The sequence below is a fragment of the Neoarius graeffei genome, chromosome 7, assembly GCF_027579695.1.
Source record: "Neoarius graeffei isolate fNeoGra1 chromosome 7, fNeoGra1.pri, whole genome shotgun sequence".
Taxonomy (NCBI): Eukaryota; Metazoa; Chordata; class Actinopteri; order Siluriformes; family Ariidae; genus Neoarius; species Neoarius graeffei.
In genome coordinates, this window is record NC_083575.1 from 81,970,584 (window position 1) to 81,986,125 (window position 15,542).

At 41.5% G+C, this 15,542-nt stretch overlaps 1 protein-coding gene across 1 annotated transcript in view; it reads right to left on the minus strand.

The window, feature by feature from the left end:
- Positions 1-912: 912 nt before the first annotated feature.
- rnf150a (ring finger protein 150a) overlaps positions 913-15,542 on the minus strand; it is an 88,766-nt gene continuing 74,136 nt past the window's right edge. The window contains exon 7 of the mRNA XM_060926505.1: positions 913-9,191. Within this exon, the coding sequence (XP_060782488.1) occupies positions 9,073-9,191 (119 nt within the window). The 3' untranslated portion in view covers positions 913-9,072. The remainder of the gene's footprint in view (positions 9,192-15,542) is intronic.

Consider the following 15,542-nt stretch of genomic DNA (forward strand, 5'->3'; position numbering starts at 1 on the left):
AAAGGCTCATTGATTTGCATGGGACATGAAGGTGAGCCCATATGGTCCAATCCCACAGAAGAGCTACTGTTAAGTTAATGCTGGCTAAAAGAGAAGGGTGTCAGCATTAACTTTTTCCACAGTTTGTGCTACAGTAGCTCTTCTATAGGATTGGACCACATGGGCTAGCCTTCGTGCCCCATGTGAATCAATGAACCTTCGACACCCATGACGCTGTTGTCCTTCGTTGGACCACTTTTGGTAGGTACTAACCACTGCATACTGGGAACACCCCACAAGATGTGCCAGTTATCTAGCCATCACAATTTTTCAAAGTCGCTCAGATCCTTACGTTTGCCCATTTTTCCTGCTTCCAACACACCAACTTCAAGAACTGCCTGTTCTTCACCCATCAGTGTTTTTAATTTTATGGCTGATCAATGTATGTAGCTTGGCAGAGGTATAAACCCTACCGAATGTTCTTCTAGTTTAATGATAAAACAATGTTTAAAAACAAACTGAGAGAGGTGTATGGGTTTATTTTCTCTGCACCAATTTCTAACTAATGGTTAATCTGTTCAGCCAGAAGTGATAGCCTCAAAACAAAACACCAGTAATGATTAATGGTTTTGCATTAAAAAGGAATGGTTTTCCCAATTCATTTGTGTTATCTGGATTTTCGTAAACAAGGGATTTAGCTGAATTTTAGTTGAGTTTTCAAGATTTTGTTAAATTGTATTTTGATACACCTCTAAATAAACATGTTAAACATTCTACTTTTGAAGACTTTCCAGAGACAAACCCTGATATGTTAAGAAGACCGTTAATAATAAAGTAATACATGTGTACACCCTATATGCTAAACTGCAGCTATAGCTGCTAATTTACTGCTCAAACAAACAAACAAACAAACAAAACAAGACTCGGAACAGATTTGGATAAAAAAATTGCAATAAAATTTATTGTACCTCACAATCAAAGACTCAAACACGTGCAACATTGTACTAGAACAGTATACCAATACGGCTGAATATATTTACACTGTCCTCTATATAACAAAATAGCAATACTGTTGAACTCCGCTGGATACTGTATACAAGTTGTTTAACAATCTTTAAAACCCACCCATGGACATTCAAGGGGAATAAACTTATGACCAGATGGAGCTCTGATACAATATCCTAAACGTGTGCCATATGCAAACCAGCAGCCCTAGACTAACCCTAACTAACTTACGCTACAGGATTAGCGATCACCCTGCTGAGTTTAATCAGTAAAATCTTTGTGTTTTAATGTATCCGTGGCTCCATCACAGAAATAAAGTGCTTTTCTGAAAGGGTGTGAACACAAACTTAACTGAAATGATGAGACTGAAGAAAGGAAGCTACAGTACAACAGCACAATGTTGCTTACACTCTTATTGGGCCTCATATCAAACTGGACATGAATTGATTTATTCGTAAATTGCTCGAAGAAACATTTGTATCCTTGGAGAACTTGCGAGTTTGTGTAAACTTACACATAAGGTGAGTCACTAATGTGAAATTTGATTAACTGGGTTCAGGTTGTATAATTAGTGACGAGTTCCTACAATTTATACACAGATTACGTTAAGTTTAAAATCGCTTGTCCATTTCAATTACACGCGTCAACGTAATGAACATTTTGTTAAGCATTTCATATTGAAATCCAAGAAAGCGATCCAATGCAAATCCATAAATTAAGAGGAATAAAACTAGCTATAACATGAGGATAAAGGTAATGGCGCCCTATAAAAAGCCACAGAGTTGGTGCATGTCCAGTGCAAAGGCAAATTGCAGTATCTGCGTATTTTATGAAATTGAGTTTTGTGTATGAAGTTCAGGTGCCGTATCTGTTCTGTTATATGTGAAAGTTCTGTGGCTCTACTGTGCTCCAGCTTCGAGTTATGAGTGTTTGAAATTCGCAGTAACTGCAAATGTACCATGTCAAACCAAGGCAAAATGCCATTTATCTCACTTCAGAGATTTTGCAGATCCTGCAGTTTGCCTTTGCACGGCAGAGCTGAGCTGTGCTATTGGATGATTTGGAGCACGCTGCACTTTGGAGGAGCTCTTTCACCACTTAAAATGTGTGCAAACTACTTGATTTTAACCCTGACAATCCAGTCACGCACTCATTGCAGTGCTTGGCAACTACACCCTTCATTTCAGCGACTGTGCTCCTGTGGTGATCATCCAGCTCTACGGTTTTTTGGTCTGCAAGCAATCGCTTCAGTGCTGATATTTTCAAGCATAGTGTGAACTGCGTAGTGTGAACCCGTTCTGCGACTAGTTGCATGCGCATCACTGAAAAACAGCCAGTGAGACTCTGAAAGGAAATCAAGTGTATCTCATGTCATGCGCAGCAGATCCCTGAATCCGGTTTATCATCTGTCTAGGTATGCAAGAGTACGAGGGCCTAATGTAAGCATGCTATTTTCACTATTTTCCCTGGTTTAAAAATAAATAAATAAATAAATAAATAAATACATAAATAAAAATTACTGTTTGGCATGCCATACTCAAATTATTAGGTTGTTAAGAGAGGCAAAAATAAAAACAATCACCACAGGATTCTTTCTGGCACACAGCTTTTAAAAAAAAAAAAAAACCTGATATTTCCTCCACATTTTCTCTTATTTCGGTACAAACTAATGACCGTCATAATTGCGCTCTTTTTTTTTTTGGTCAGAAAGTGGGATATGGGGATGAGATGCATTTCAGGTGGGATGTCTCCTCCAAATGAAAGAGCGTTTGTATCGAGTGCACTTCTGATTCAAGCAGTATAGTATGAAAAGCTTACGATTCGGAGATTTCGAAAGTCGTGTAGTGTGTACTTGGGGTTTGGTAGTCATTTCTCGTCTCTCTGTGAGCCGTGGGTGTGACTATATGTACGGGTAAATCAAATCAATTTTGTGGATGTCAATAATGTAAATGAAGACACTCGGGACAGTAATTCACAGCTGATTTGTATTTACTAACATATATGAGTATCAGGAAAATCAACTTTAGTGAACCTTTCTAAATCTGGCAGGACATTTTTTGGTTTGGCCCATGAACTTAGTCTTCATTTACACAATTTTACAAAAAAGATTGAAAAATGGCCCGTTATAATTTAATTTAATAAAAATAAATAAAGCAAGATTGTGCTGTTATACCGCCTCCGAGGGTCTCTGATGAAATAATCATCACTGACTGGTGCTCGAACAGACTTCTGCTGTGTTTCAGTAAAGATGGAGCCATTGGATTTCGATAACTCAAGAATTCTGGAAAGTAGTGCATGGAGGATTAGTGTAACTGCTGAATATTTGAGCCCCACTGTGCACCAGGAATGGAGTTAACACACAAAAACAAAGCAAGCGCATGTAGATGCTACAATCGTTGATCATTTCATTCACGATGGACCTCTTACTGGCTCACGAGGGCTGTGTTTCTAAACACGCACGCATGCACGCACACAGCAAGTCGCGTGTCAGATTAAAGAGGATTTGGCGATCGATGCTGAACCCTGTGTGATTACATAACCTTGTCTCAGACTCGAGAGCAAATCGCCGAGTCGCACGACAGCCTGCTGAACAGCAAGCCGTGTGAGTGGTCAGCAAAAAAGTTCCTTTCCATGATAAATTACACAATGAGCACTACAATAACATTAACATAGCAACAGTAACATTCATAACATGACAATTATAAATGAAGACACCTTGCAAAAGCAAAGCTTTATATTTAAATAGAAAGAGTGATTCAAAATGAGTAGGGGAAAACCAAAACCAATATGAATCTCAAGTAACATTTTACAATATCTTGTGCTTATTGACTGACTGTTGAATATTAAACTCGATAAAAGCTTTTAATTCTCTTCCTGTAGCTCTGGGAAGCTGGGACTCTGTCGAACAAGAAACTGAATCAAACTTCAGTGCTGTATTCTGTGCTGTAAAAACAGTTTGTGCTGGTAGACATATTTTAAAATATGGCCGAGAGTGATGTCAAGCGATGCCAGAACCAAAAATCGGACCAAGTTAGTATCATTTGTGCTTAATTGTTCAGCTGGTAGTGACATTATTAATAGTTTAATTGTAGAATTGTTGATAATCACCAATCAATACCTCAACAAGCAAACTATTACGGTTGAGTGATGCGTTATCGATGGCATAATAATAAGGATGATGTGGGGCAAAGTGTCATACACAAACACGTCACAGACTGATAGATGGCAGCTTTCGTTGTTTTAAATTGTTCAAGTCTGTCGTGCTCCACTAGGTCTGTGCCACGTTTCTGCTCAATATAAAATCTGATAAAGAGAAAAGTTGTAACAGTTTCATTCGAAGCAAACAAGCAGGACTCAACGACAACAAACAATGGTGCCTCTGCTGTCGATTCTACAAGTCTACGTCGCCTCATATACTAACGTGTATGCATGAAAATATAAAAAAAGGGACGAAGCTATTGCAGAATAACTATTGAAGACATTTGACCTTGCTGTGATCTTGACCCTGTTTGGATCAATTCAAAAATAAGATCAGTTCATTTGCTGGTTACAGTGATCAATCTATACACATTCTACAAACATGTTTGAGATACGGCACTAATGAGCACCTGGGATGGACGCATGGACAACCTGAAAACGCAAAATAGAACAACCCGAATAAAACACACAGTTCTCTGGCTTGTCATTTATTTTCTAATTTGTACTTTGGCTGGACAATGTGTGTTTAGAGAAGCAGCTTTGGGAACAAAAGGTCACTGGTTTGAGTCCCTAGACCACCAGGAATGACTGAAGTGCCCTTCAGCAAGGCACCTGCTCTGTATCAGGGCGTCTGCTAAAGGCCGTTAATGCAATGTATGAAATATATAAGCGCAAACAGAGATCAAGTCTAGAACCTGTTTTATTCTGTGTAATCATCTGATACGACTGTCACTGAGAGGCTACACTCTGGGCTAGAAAGAAATCAGCCCCAGCATTGCTTCTTCAGACCATTCTAAGTCTTTTTCCTATGATTGTTCTTGGTGCAATTGCACCAAATTCTGCAGAATCCAAAAAAGAAAAATCACCTTGACATTTATTACAAGTGAATCATGAATCATCTGATTAACCTGAAGACTGATATTTGTTTCCAAAAGACAGGCCTTAACTTGTAATTTTTGATCTCAGCCCAGAAAAAAACAAGAAAGAACACGCCAGCTCAAATAGGAAATTCCTTCTTTGGAACGCAGGATGGGGCAGCACGGTGGTGTAGTGGTTAGCGCTGTCGCCTCACAACATGAAGGTCCGGGTTCAAGCCCCGTGGCCGGCGAGGGCCTTTCTGTGCGAAGTTTGCATGTTCTCCCCGTGTCCACGTGGGTTTCCTCCGGGTGCTCCGGTTTCCCCCACAGTCCAAAGACATGCAGGTTAGGTTAACTGGTGACTCTAAATTGACCGTAGGTGTGAATGGTTGTCTGTGTCTATGTGTCAGCCCTGTGATGACCTGGCGACTTGTCCAGGGTGTACCCCGCCTTTCGCCCGTAGTCAGCTGGGATGGGCTCCAGCTTGCCTGCGACCCTGTAGAAGGATAAAGCGGCTAGAGATAATGAGATGAGAATGCAGGATGATGGTCTCCTCAACTTCCAATTTAAGCAAGTGACATCGAATCAACATGGCTGCTCACAGAGTACCATTTTTTGTCTTCTTTGCAACTCGAATGCAGAGATGTCAAAAATGACACAATTACAAGTCCGAACTTCCCGTTTCTGAGATAAATTGAATTCAGTGTCGCCGCATTTCATTTCCAGCAGCTGTTTCAGTGACCGTGACGTCACTCTCGGCCAATGTTTTGCAGTGCTGTTTAACGCTATACATATATAGTCTCTCAAATACTAAAAGTAGTTTTACACCACAATGTAAATAAATAAATACATAAATAAACAAACAAGTTTGATTGAATTTCTTGTTATATGGGCAACTTCTCAGAGGTTCCTAAGTTCCCACCGCCAGCACACAGCTCCTCTGAGCACAGTCCTTTCAGCACTTACTGAGTAAAATAAAAACATGAAGGTTACAGTCAGTCATATGCATTGTGGTTTGAAAGCCAGTGTGGAAAAGACACATAATGGCACACAAAAAGCGGTGACAAGCTAGAAAAAAAGGGAACACTCGTTTTGTCAGGGTCATAAAAACACTGATGTGCATCAGGGATTGCTGAAAGAGTGAGCTTAGTGTTGAAGATTATTCAAAAATAAACGTACCCTGGCACACTAATTGTCCTGAATGCTGGAATAAAGGTTGATTAAAAGACCAGCCATGGAGAAGGAGAAAGACATAGTGACACATGGGCATTTCGTAATGTTATCTTTGGATGATGAAATGAAATTGAAGCAAAAAACGTAAGACCGATGATGTCTCCATTTCACCGAATGTCTTACTGACTGTAAACAGGGCCTGTTCATTTCTTTGTTTTCTTTTTAGAAAAATAAAACTTTGATATTAAAATAAACGTCGTTCATTAGACTTCTGCTCTCCTGTAGGCAATGTGCGATAAAAAATGACTTCATGACGTTAATCGACGACAATTCTATTCAGACCTTTTCATGCTGTAAAAGAGCAAACTGCTGACGCTCTTGTGTATCAAAAAGTTATGAATGGAATGGGAAACCATGGCCTAAAGGTTAGAGAAGCAGCTTTGGGACCAAAAGGTTGCTGGTTCGATTCCATGGACCAGGAGGAATGGCTGAAGTGCCCTTGAGCAAGGCACCCTGACCTCTGACCACCAACATCTAATCAGCTTATCTTTGAGTCCAATTGAACATTTCTACCAAATTTAAAGAAATTCCCTCAAGGCATTCTTGAAATATTGCATTCATGAGAATGGGACATATGGGACAAACATGCTGGAAGCCATGGCCTAATGGTTAGAGAAGCAGATTTGGGATCAAAAGGTTTGATTCCCTAGATCAGGAGGAATGGCTGAAATGCCCTTGAGCAAGGCACCTTGACCTTTGACCACCAACATCTAATCAGTTCATTTTTGAGTCCAATTGAACATTTCTACTAAATTTTAAGAAATTCCGTTCAAGGCATTCTTGAAATATTGCATTCATGAAGAATGGTACATGCAGGACAAACATGGCAGAAGCCATGGACTAATGGCTAGAGAAGCAACTTTGGGACCAAAAGGTCGCTGGTTCAATTCCCTGGACCAGTAGGAATGGCTGAAGTGCCCTTGAGCAAGGTACCTTGACCTTTGACCACCAACATCTAATCAGCTCATCTCTGAGTCCAACCGAATATTTCTACCAAATTTAAAGAAATTCCCTCAAGGGGTTCTTGAAATACTGCATTCATAAGAATGGGAAATATGGGACAAACATGGTGGAAGCCATTGCCTAATGGTTAGAGAAGCAGATTTGGGATCAAAAGGTTTGATTCCCTAGATCAGCAAGAATGGGTGAAGTGCCTTTGAGCAAGGCATCTTGACCTCTGACCACCACCAACATCTAATCAGCTCATCTTTGGGCCCAATTGAATGTTTCCACCAAATTTAAAGAAAGTCCCTCAAGGTGTTCTTGAAATATTGCATTCATGAGAATGGGAAATATGGGACATACATGGCAAAAGCCATGGCCTAATGGTTAGAGAAGCTGCTTTGGGACCAAAAGGTCAATGGTTCAATTCCCTGTACCAGGAGGAATGGGAATGGCTGAAATGCCCTTGAACAAGGCACCTTGGACTTTGACCATCACCAACATCTAATTAGCTCATCTTTGAGTCCAATTGAACATTTCTACCAAATTTGAAGAAAGTCCCTAAAGGCATTCTTGAAATATTGCATTCATGAGAATGGGAAATATGGGGCATACATGGTGGAAGCCATGGCCTAATGGTTAGAGAAGCAGATTTGGGACCAAAAGATTCAATTCCCTAGACCAGCAGGAATGGCTGAAGTGCCCTTGAGCAAGGCACTTAATCCCCAACTGCTCCCCAGGCTGCTGCGGGTATGCTGTACATCGCTCTGGATAAGAGCGTCTGCTAAATGCTTGTAATGTAATGGAATATATTTGGCCAAGGGCTTGAAGCTGACCTCTGTGATGAGGAAGGGCGACTTAGTGCTTTGGAAAGAAGCAGAAGACAACAAGACTTGGTCTAGAGCTCGGTCTAGAGCTTGTACTGAAATCCTTAGATGTGTTATAAAAGAAGGAAACATCAGATTCGATGTGACTGCTGCTCATCCTCACACTAACTAATGGCATGACAGGATGAATGTGAGGAAAACTTAGCTTCATGAGCTCAAGTGACACTTCAGAAGACTATCCTTACAAGCCAAGTTCACATTTCTTAAGGAGAAAGCGGACAGAAAAATCATATGTTTAGGAAGCAAAGTTTGTTTAAGCTAAAAAAACAACAACCCAACATTCTCAAATGATAAGCAAAGTAAATGAGACGTTTCTGGAATAATCCACGTCTCTCACTCGTATCTCAATCTCTTGATGATGGGCGTGCTTGGGGATTTCTCAAAACGCACCATTCGGATGGCAAAATCGTTATTTGACGCAGATGGATTTGAAAAAATGCTAGCACTGGTAACTTCTCAAGCGGACACTTGAGACATGATATGACTTTTTTTTTTCTCCTTTTCAGTTGGACTGCACTCTGACTGCTTTAGAAACAAAATGCAGTAGGCTGGTCACAGCGATACATACTTTTGTTTGTTTGTTTGTGTGTGTATGTATGTGTGCATGTGTATATATATATCCACTCTGGAATATATGTATATATTGGCAGTGATCCCACACGAAATTCAAAGGCAGACTTTCCGAGCAGTCAAATCTGGCATCTTGAAGCTCGCTGTGTGCTTATTCCACTGTCGCAATGCAAAATTAAAAAAGAAGAGACATCAAGACCGACCTGGTGTGACCAGAGAGCGCGAGAAGACCTTTTTTTGGGACTCAGTGTGGCCGTATGGGAGAAAGTATTGCTTATGTTCTTTTTCCTCCTCCTATCTTTTTTTTTTTTTAACCCCCCCCAATCCTGGTCCTGGTACATATTTAGCTCCATAGGAGCCCCCTCGAAAACTGTGCCTTTGTAGCAGCCAGGCTGTGTGACTCAGGACTTGGCTTCTTCTTGCTCAGCTTCAGTAGAAAGCTCGATGTCGGACAGGCTAACTTCCACCGGCAGGATGAGTGATGTGTCCGAGTCGCTGCTCAGAGGAGGCTGGTGCTCACCTGGAGGATAGGAGGAAAGCAGACAATAGCAGGAAGGATGAAATCAGGCAAAAAAAAATCAACATAAATCAAATCAATCACTCTCAATAATATCCATCCATGCATTATCTGTAGCCACTTATCCTGTTCTACAGGATCGTGGGCAAGCTGGAGCCTATCCTAGCTGACTATGGGTGAGAGGCGGGGTACACCCTGGACAAGTCACCAGGTCATCACAGGGCTGCCACAGAGACAAACAACCATTCACACTTACATTCACACCTACGGTCAATTTAGAGTCACCAGTTAACCTAACCTGCATGTCTTTGGACTGTGGGGGAAACCGGAGCACCCGGAGGAAACCCACGCGGACACGGGGAGAACATGCAAACTCCACACAGAAAGGCCCTCGCCGGCCACTGGGCTCGAACCCAGGACCTTCTTGCTGTGAGGCGACAGCACTAACCACTACACCACCGTGCCACCTAATAATAAAGTTCAACTTATATAACGCCTTTCTCACACCCAAGGTCACTTTACAATTATAAAAGTCCATCAAAAAAGGGATCAGGATGTTATTCTAGTGGCGTAGCTACCCACAGTCCCACCAAAAGGCGCATAAAGGTATGTCCCACACTGCCTGCATAGCCACCGCGACACATTGCTCAGAACACCGTGCCATGGATCCACAAAGTGAGCACAGAAGCACCGCTGCACAGAGCGCTGGCATGTCCCAAACCACCTGCACAGCCATCACGACACCACTGGGCAACATCACTCGGAACACCGCACCAAGCACAGAAGCACTGCCACACAGAGTGCTGGATAACCCTGATGTTAAAAAAAAGCAATGAGCTCACTGCAGACCATAGCGAGGAGCACAGGAATCACCCATGGTGGACCAAGGCCTGAAGGGACCACTTTTTGAAGGTCTCGGAATTGACTGCATTTTTACTCAGTCTTGTCTCGGACATAGAGACTTAAGATTTTATTTCAAGACTGGTCAAGAACACAACTGTGGGGATTTCACCAAATTGCCTTTGAATTGTCCGATTTATCTGTTAACATTGTTACTGTGATTGGATATAAAAATTCCTGCTTCAAATGCAACCAATAACGTGACTCGTTACTAATTTGAAAATTTTCTTCCTGTTAATCGCTGTCACCCCTCCCCCACCCCTTCACACCCACTGGTCTGATTCTGGTCTTGACTTGGTCTCGCCCTGCCTTAGTCTTGACTTGATCTCAACCCCTCAAAGTCTTGGTCATGACTTGGTCTCGATACACTCTGGTCTTGGTCTTGATTTGGTCTAGATACACTCTGGTCTTGACTTGATCTTAACCCCTCAAAGTCTTGGTCATGACTTGGTCTTGATACACTCTGGTCTTGGTCATGACTTGGTCTCGGTTTAGGTGGTCTTGACTATAACACTACTAGCAAAACTTGATGGTTATCCCTTATGTTTGAGACTGTTGAATTCTTTTCTCCCATTAAATAACATGGTCTCCACACTAACTATTTGATATCCATTACCTTCTCACAAGAATAACAAAAGAATATCACCAAGCAACAAATCAGCACCATAACTACTAATATTTCTACAGAAACATATTTCTTGTGTTTCAGGGTGGAGCTTTCCATTTAGATTAGAATATAACACAATGGAAAGTTCACACTCTATTCTATATTTGCTTTACTTTGCCTACAAGTGATGTTGAGTTGAGAACATCTGTTCATTATGTTAATGTCGACCAGTATCACCTCACGGCAAAGTAAAATAAATCATCATGATCATGTGCTGTCCAGGAAAATACACAATAGAGTAAGAATGTGTGTGTGTGTGTACACTAGTGTGTAATCATTGGAACAGGCAACGTCTGGGTAGTGGTTTTAATAAACTTTAATAAAACAAAGTCAGCACCTCATCAAAGATTTATGATAAAACAACAGTTAGTGGAGTCAGCATTCAGTAACAGCAATGTAGTAATATCATTGGCATGTAAATGTCCTCCTGGTGCTCCTTTGTAGTTCCGTTGTCATAACGAGACCTGCTGTTTGCACTCTGAGCACAACATACACCCGTTTAATCCAGTGTGGAATAAGAATATATCCTAACAATTTGTTAATACTCTCTCTCTCTTGCTCTCGACTCACTTTCTGCTCCTGTGGATAATCCCACATGGATACCTTAAAGATCTGCACTCCCCCCCCCCCCCAAAAAAAAGTTTATACCTGAGTCTTACCCTTTCTTCATAATCTCACCTGGATACTGCAGATTTGTCCACAAGAGCTGCTGCGGTAATCACAAAGACTGTCCTGTGCTCATCCCAGGACTGTTATTCACAATTTAAATCAATATTTGTGTGAGGAAAAAAGTTACTTGAATTCAGTGTTGGGTTATTGATTTTATGCAGCTGCTTATGGATCACCCGTATCAGTTCACGATTCTGAGGTAGCCATGTTTTTCTTGAGTGACAGAAGCTGAATCTGGATACTCATCCAACCTTAGGCCATTATTAAAAAATGTTCTGTTTCCGGTCCACTGGCCGGGTGAGTGCCGTTTGTGCGGTTGAAATTTTTTTTTTAACGCCGGTTTTTCTACATTTTTTTTTCGGGTTCGTAAATCTAAAATCGAACTTGACATTTCCGCATTCCCAGGGCTTTCCATTAAGGCTCATACTAGCCAGCCATGACAAATAAGTAGCACAAAATAAACTCCTGTGCACGCAGTTCCCAGGATTAAATGTATTTTCCACAGACCATTTATTTATTCATTCACTTTACTCAAATACAAAGTAAAATGGCAGTAAATCTTCTTTCTTTTCTTGCGTATTGCATCACGAGGCGTTCCTGGTTTGTAAATCTCTTATTTTCAGTGCATGACACATTCACGCAACTGAGCATGCTATGAATTAACAACGACAATGGTCTGCAATGGGGCTACACAATTACACACTCAGCGAACATTTCTCCATTTGTGTATGAAAATACACTCCAACCACTCAGTTTGGTTTCATTTACAACCAACGGCGTCTTTTGATGCCAGCACGTAATTGAACGAGAGAAGACTGGTTTACCGGAGACAAAATAAGCGTTATCTCTGCTTCTGTTCCCTCCGACACACTACTGCCTCCGCCGAGTGCGCGCGTACTCTGAACTGAATCAGCTCTGCGCATGTGCTGTGCGGCACAAAAAAATGGCAGCCACCATGAAGGAAGGAGATCCGGAGTTTTAAATTTTGCTTAAGTGTGAAATCGCAAAATGGTATTCTAGCGAACAACAAAATAGTAAAGATTCAGAAAAACAAATCATTCAGTGATCATTTTAATAGTGTAATTTCATCCGAACTAGGCCTAACGGTCGATTTAGAACTACAAAAAGTCCGTGTGTCGGACATTTTAAGTACCTTTGTAAAAGTTTTGCAAATGTTGCAGTCAGCATTTAAAATGCTAACAAAGTTTTTGTACTTTATTAAATGTGTCTGCTTTTGTAATAAAAAAGTACTGAAAGAAAAAGCAAACACAGCATTGCAATTTCTTATCCATCCATATATTAAAAAAAAAATCCCTCCCTCCCGACTGAAAATTTTTTTGCTCACCCGGTGGACAGGAAACGGATTTTTTTTTTAAGGATGGCCTTACTATTGTCATCATCGTCACTGCCGAACCCGATCCGGGCTTGAGGCGAACCATGTTTGAGTGATGTGGCGCCACTTCTCTTGATTTTTAGCAGTACTCCATCCAGAGCACACTTGCACTTTTGAGGCTGGATTGGAAGTCGTGCAAGGAAAGTCTTCTTTGATGACCTCGAGCTTTCTTTCCTTCAATTCTTCCTCCGAGGCACCATACTTCTAGTCGTCCTTTCCTTAAATCCAATAAACTTAACTTGGCATCGTTCAACAGTTGTCAAAGAGTTGTCCGTTTTGGCCTACGCATTGGAGAACTTGCTCATTTGTCATTCTATCCATGTAGATCTTGAGCATATGCCGATAAAATCGCATCTCCACAGCTGCAATATTCTGCTGCGTTTCTGCTGTGACGGTCCATGAGTCGCATCCATATAACTACATGGACCACACACGAAGGTGTTGAGAAGGCGTATTTTTAGCATAGTTGATAGTTTTCTATCTGTGAACAAGTTCTTCATTTTGTTGAAAGTATCCTGAGCAAATGCAATTCTCCTGCACGTTTCTAAATTTTTGCAACAGCCATCTAAGGGCAGCACGGTGGTGTAGTGATTAGCACTGTCGCCTCACAGCAAGAAGGTTCTGGGTTTGAGCCCAGTGGCCGATGGGAGCCTTTCTGTGTGGAGTTCGCATGTTCCTTGGGCTGAAGTGCCCTTGAGCAAGGCACCAAACCCCTAATTGCTCCCCAGACGTTGTAGCATAGCTGCACACTGCTCTGGGTATAGAGAGCGTGCATGTGACGTCACGAGGTCATGTGATGTTTATCTGCCATCTTGGACGGCAAGGCCGCGCATAGAACTTAGACGAACCCGTTCTAATTATCAAGTGTGTGGGAGTAGATCTTTCAAGAATAGTTATATCTTGTTCAGCATTAGGTTGTACCAATAGACAGGGCCAAAAGGAGGGCCTGTCATTTTATAGATTCCCCGCAGACGAGGAGAGACGCGCAAAATGGGTGTCCGCTGTGTGAAGAGAAAACTGGTACCCCAGTTCTACCAGCCAAATTTGTAGTGAACACTTCATATCAGGTAGGTGTAATCTTCTAATTCAATACTCCTAGTACATCTGTTAAGTTGATTTTTGGATTGAATGATAACTGCATACTTAGAAACTAGACAGTACAGTGTTTGTGGCCATTAGTCCGCTTGATCTCTAACGTTTAAAATGGCTATGCCTAGCCCTACTACCCTGGCCTAGTCTATGACAATGTTTTATCTTTTTGGCTCATATATGCCTTTGAAAGGCCAATCCATAGTAGGGATGGCGAAAACTAAAAAAAAATCTTGACCGACCACCGAGCCTCATTAGTCGGTTAACCTATGAGTTTAAACAGGGATGCAAATGGCGGATGCCGCCTTTTTCACGGCTGAATCGTGCAGATCCGATTTTTTTTTTAAGGGGGGGAGGGGGCGTTGGAGTGTCTGAATAATTTCATCAGAGTAAATTCTGTATTAAAATTACTAGATAAGCAAATGCCGTTACAGTCCATGAAACATAGGAAGTATGAGAAGAAAACAATAAATCAGAAAGCTGCACACGTTTTCGCAGAAGCTGCGCAAATGTGCGCAGCTTTCTGATTTATTGTTTTCTTCTCATACTTCCTATGTTTCATGGACTGAGTTTAGATTTCGAACATTCCTACGATAAAACGTCCTGCATAGTCTCTTTATGATAAACGTCTTAATGCCACTTACCCGTGAGGTTATCAAGTAGACTTCCTTCTTCGGAACCTTCCAGAGGTATAGTTGGGATACCCATCCCGCAACAAAATATTTATAAGCTTCCAGGCTCTTGTAAGCTTTGAGGGCTTTGCCAGTGTAACACGATTCACGATTAACAAGAAAATTGTAAATGTCGTGGTAGGCCAGATCGGGCAAATCGCCGACACCGCAGCTCCGAATTTCCCTGAACAAGGATTGCGGCAAGTTGTACAGATCTGCAATCCCCAACCTGGAACACTTTTCCACGTAACGCTGCCTCACGTCACCTTCAAAATGCTGAACAAACTTAGACAAGTAATCGCGCGATGTAGATGGAGTATTTTCCGAATTTTCTTGGGGATTACTCCCTGGATCCATTACGCTCGTGCAAGGTAAACAATCCTGATGCCGTCCAATATGGCGGAGTACACACGTGCGGGTCACGTGACTGCACATCCTCTATATGTGTGTACTCACTGCTCACTTGTGTGTGCATGCATGTATTTCACTGCTTCAGATGGGTTAAATGCAGAGGACGAATTTCACTGTGCTTGAGTGTGCATGTGACAAATAAAGGCTTCTCTTTCTTGAAGTTACTAATGAGCCCAGAAACTGACATAAAGCAGTTGGCTATGAAGCGACATACGGTATAAGTATTTTATTAGTGAACATGATCACGAGGCAGAGATCTCGGAGATTATCAGACTGAACGTACAGTGGAGAAGCAGGTCAAGCTGTGCTTTTGCCGTGTCCACATCCGTTCCTGCTGTGGCCAAAAATGTTATCTGACCTACATCTATGTAGCTCAGAACACTGGTGCACAAACAGGATGCTCAGGAGTAAGAGAAAAGGAGGAACTACATGAGCTCAGACTAAAAATAAATAAATAAATGGCCTGATAAAACAAAGTGCGATATACAAAATTACAGGAGAAGCCAATGTAAGCCAGTTCAGTACCAAAAACTGAAAATGGACTTTTGGAAATT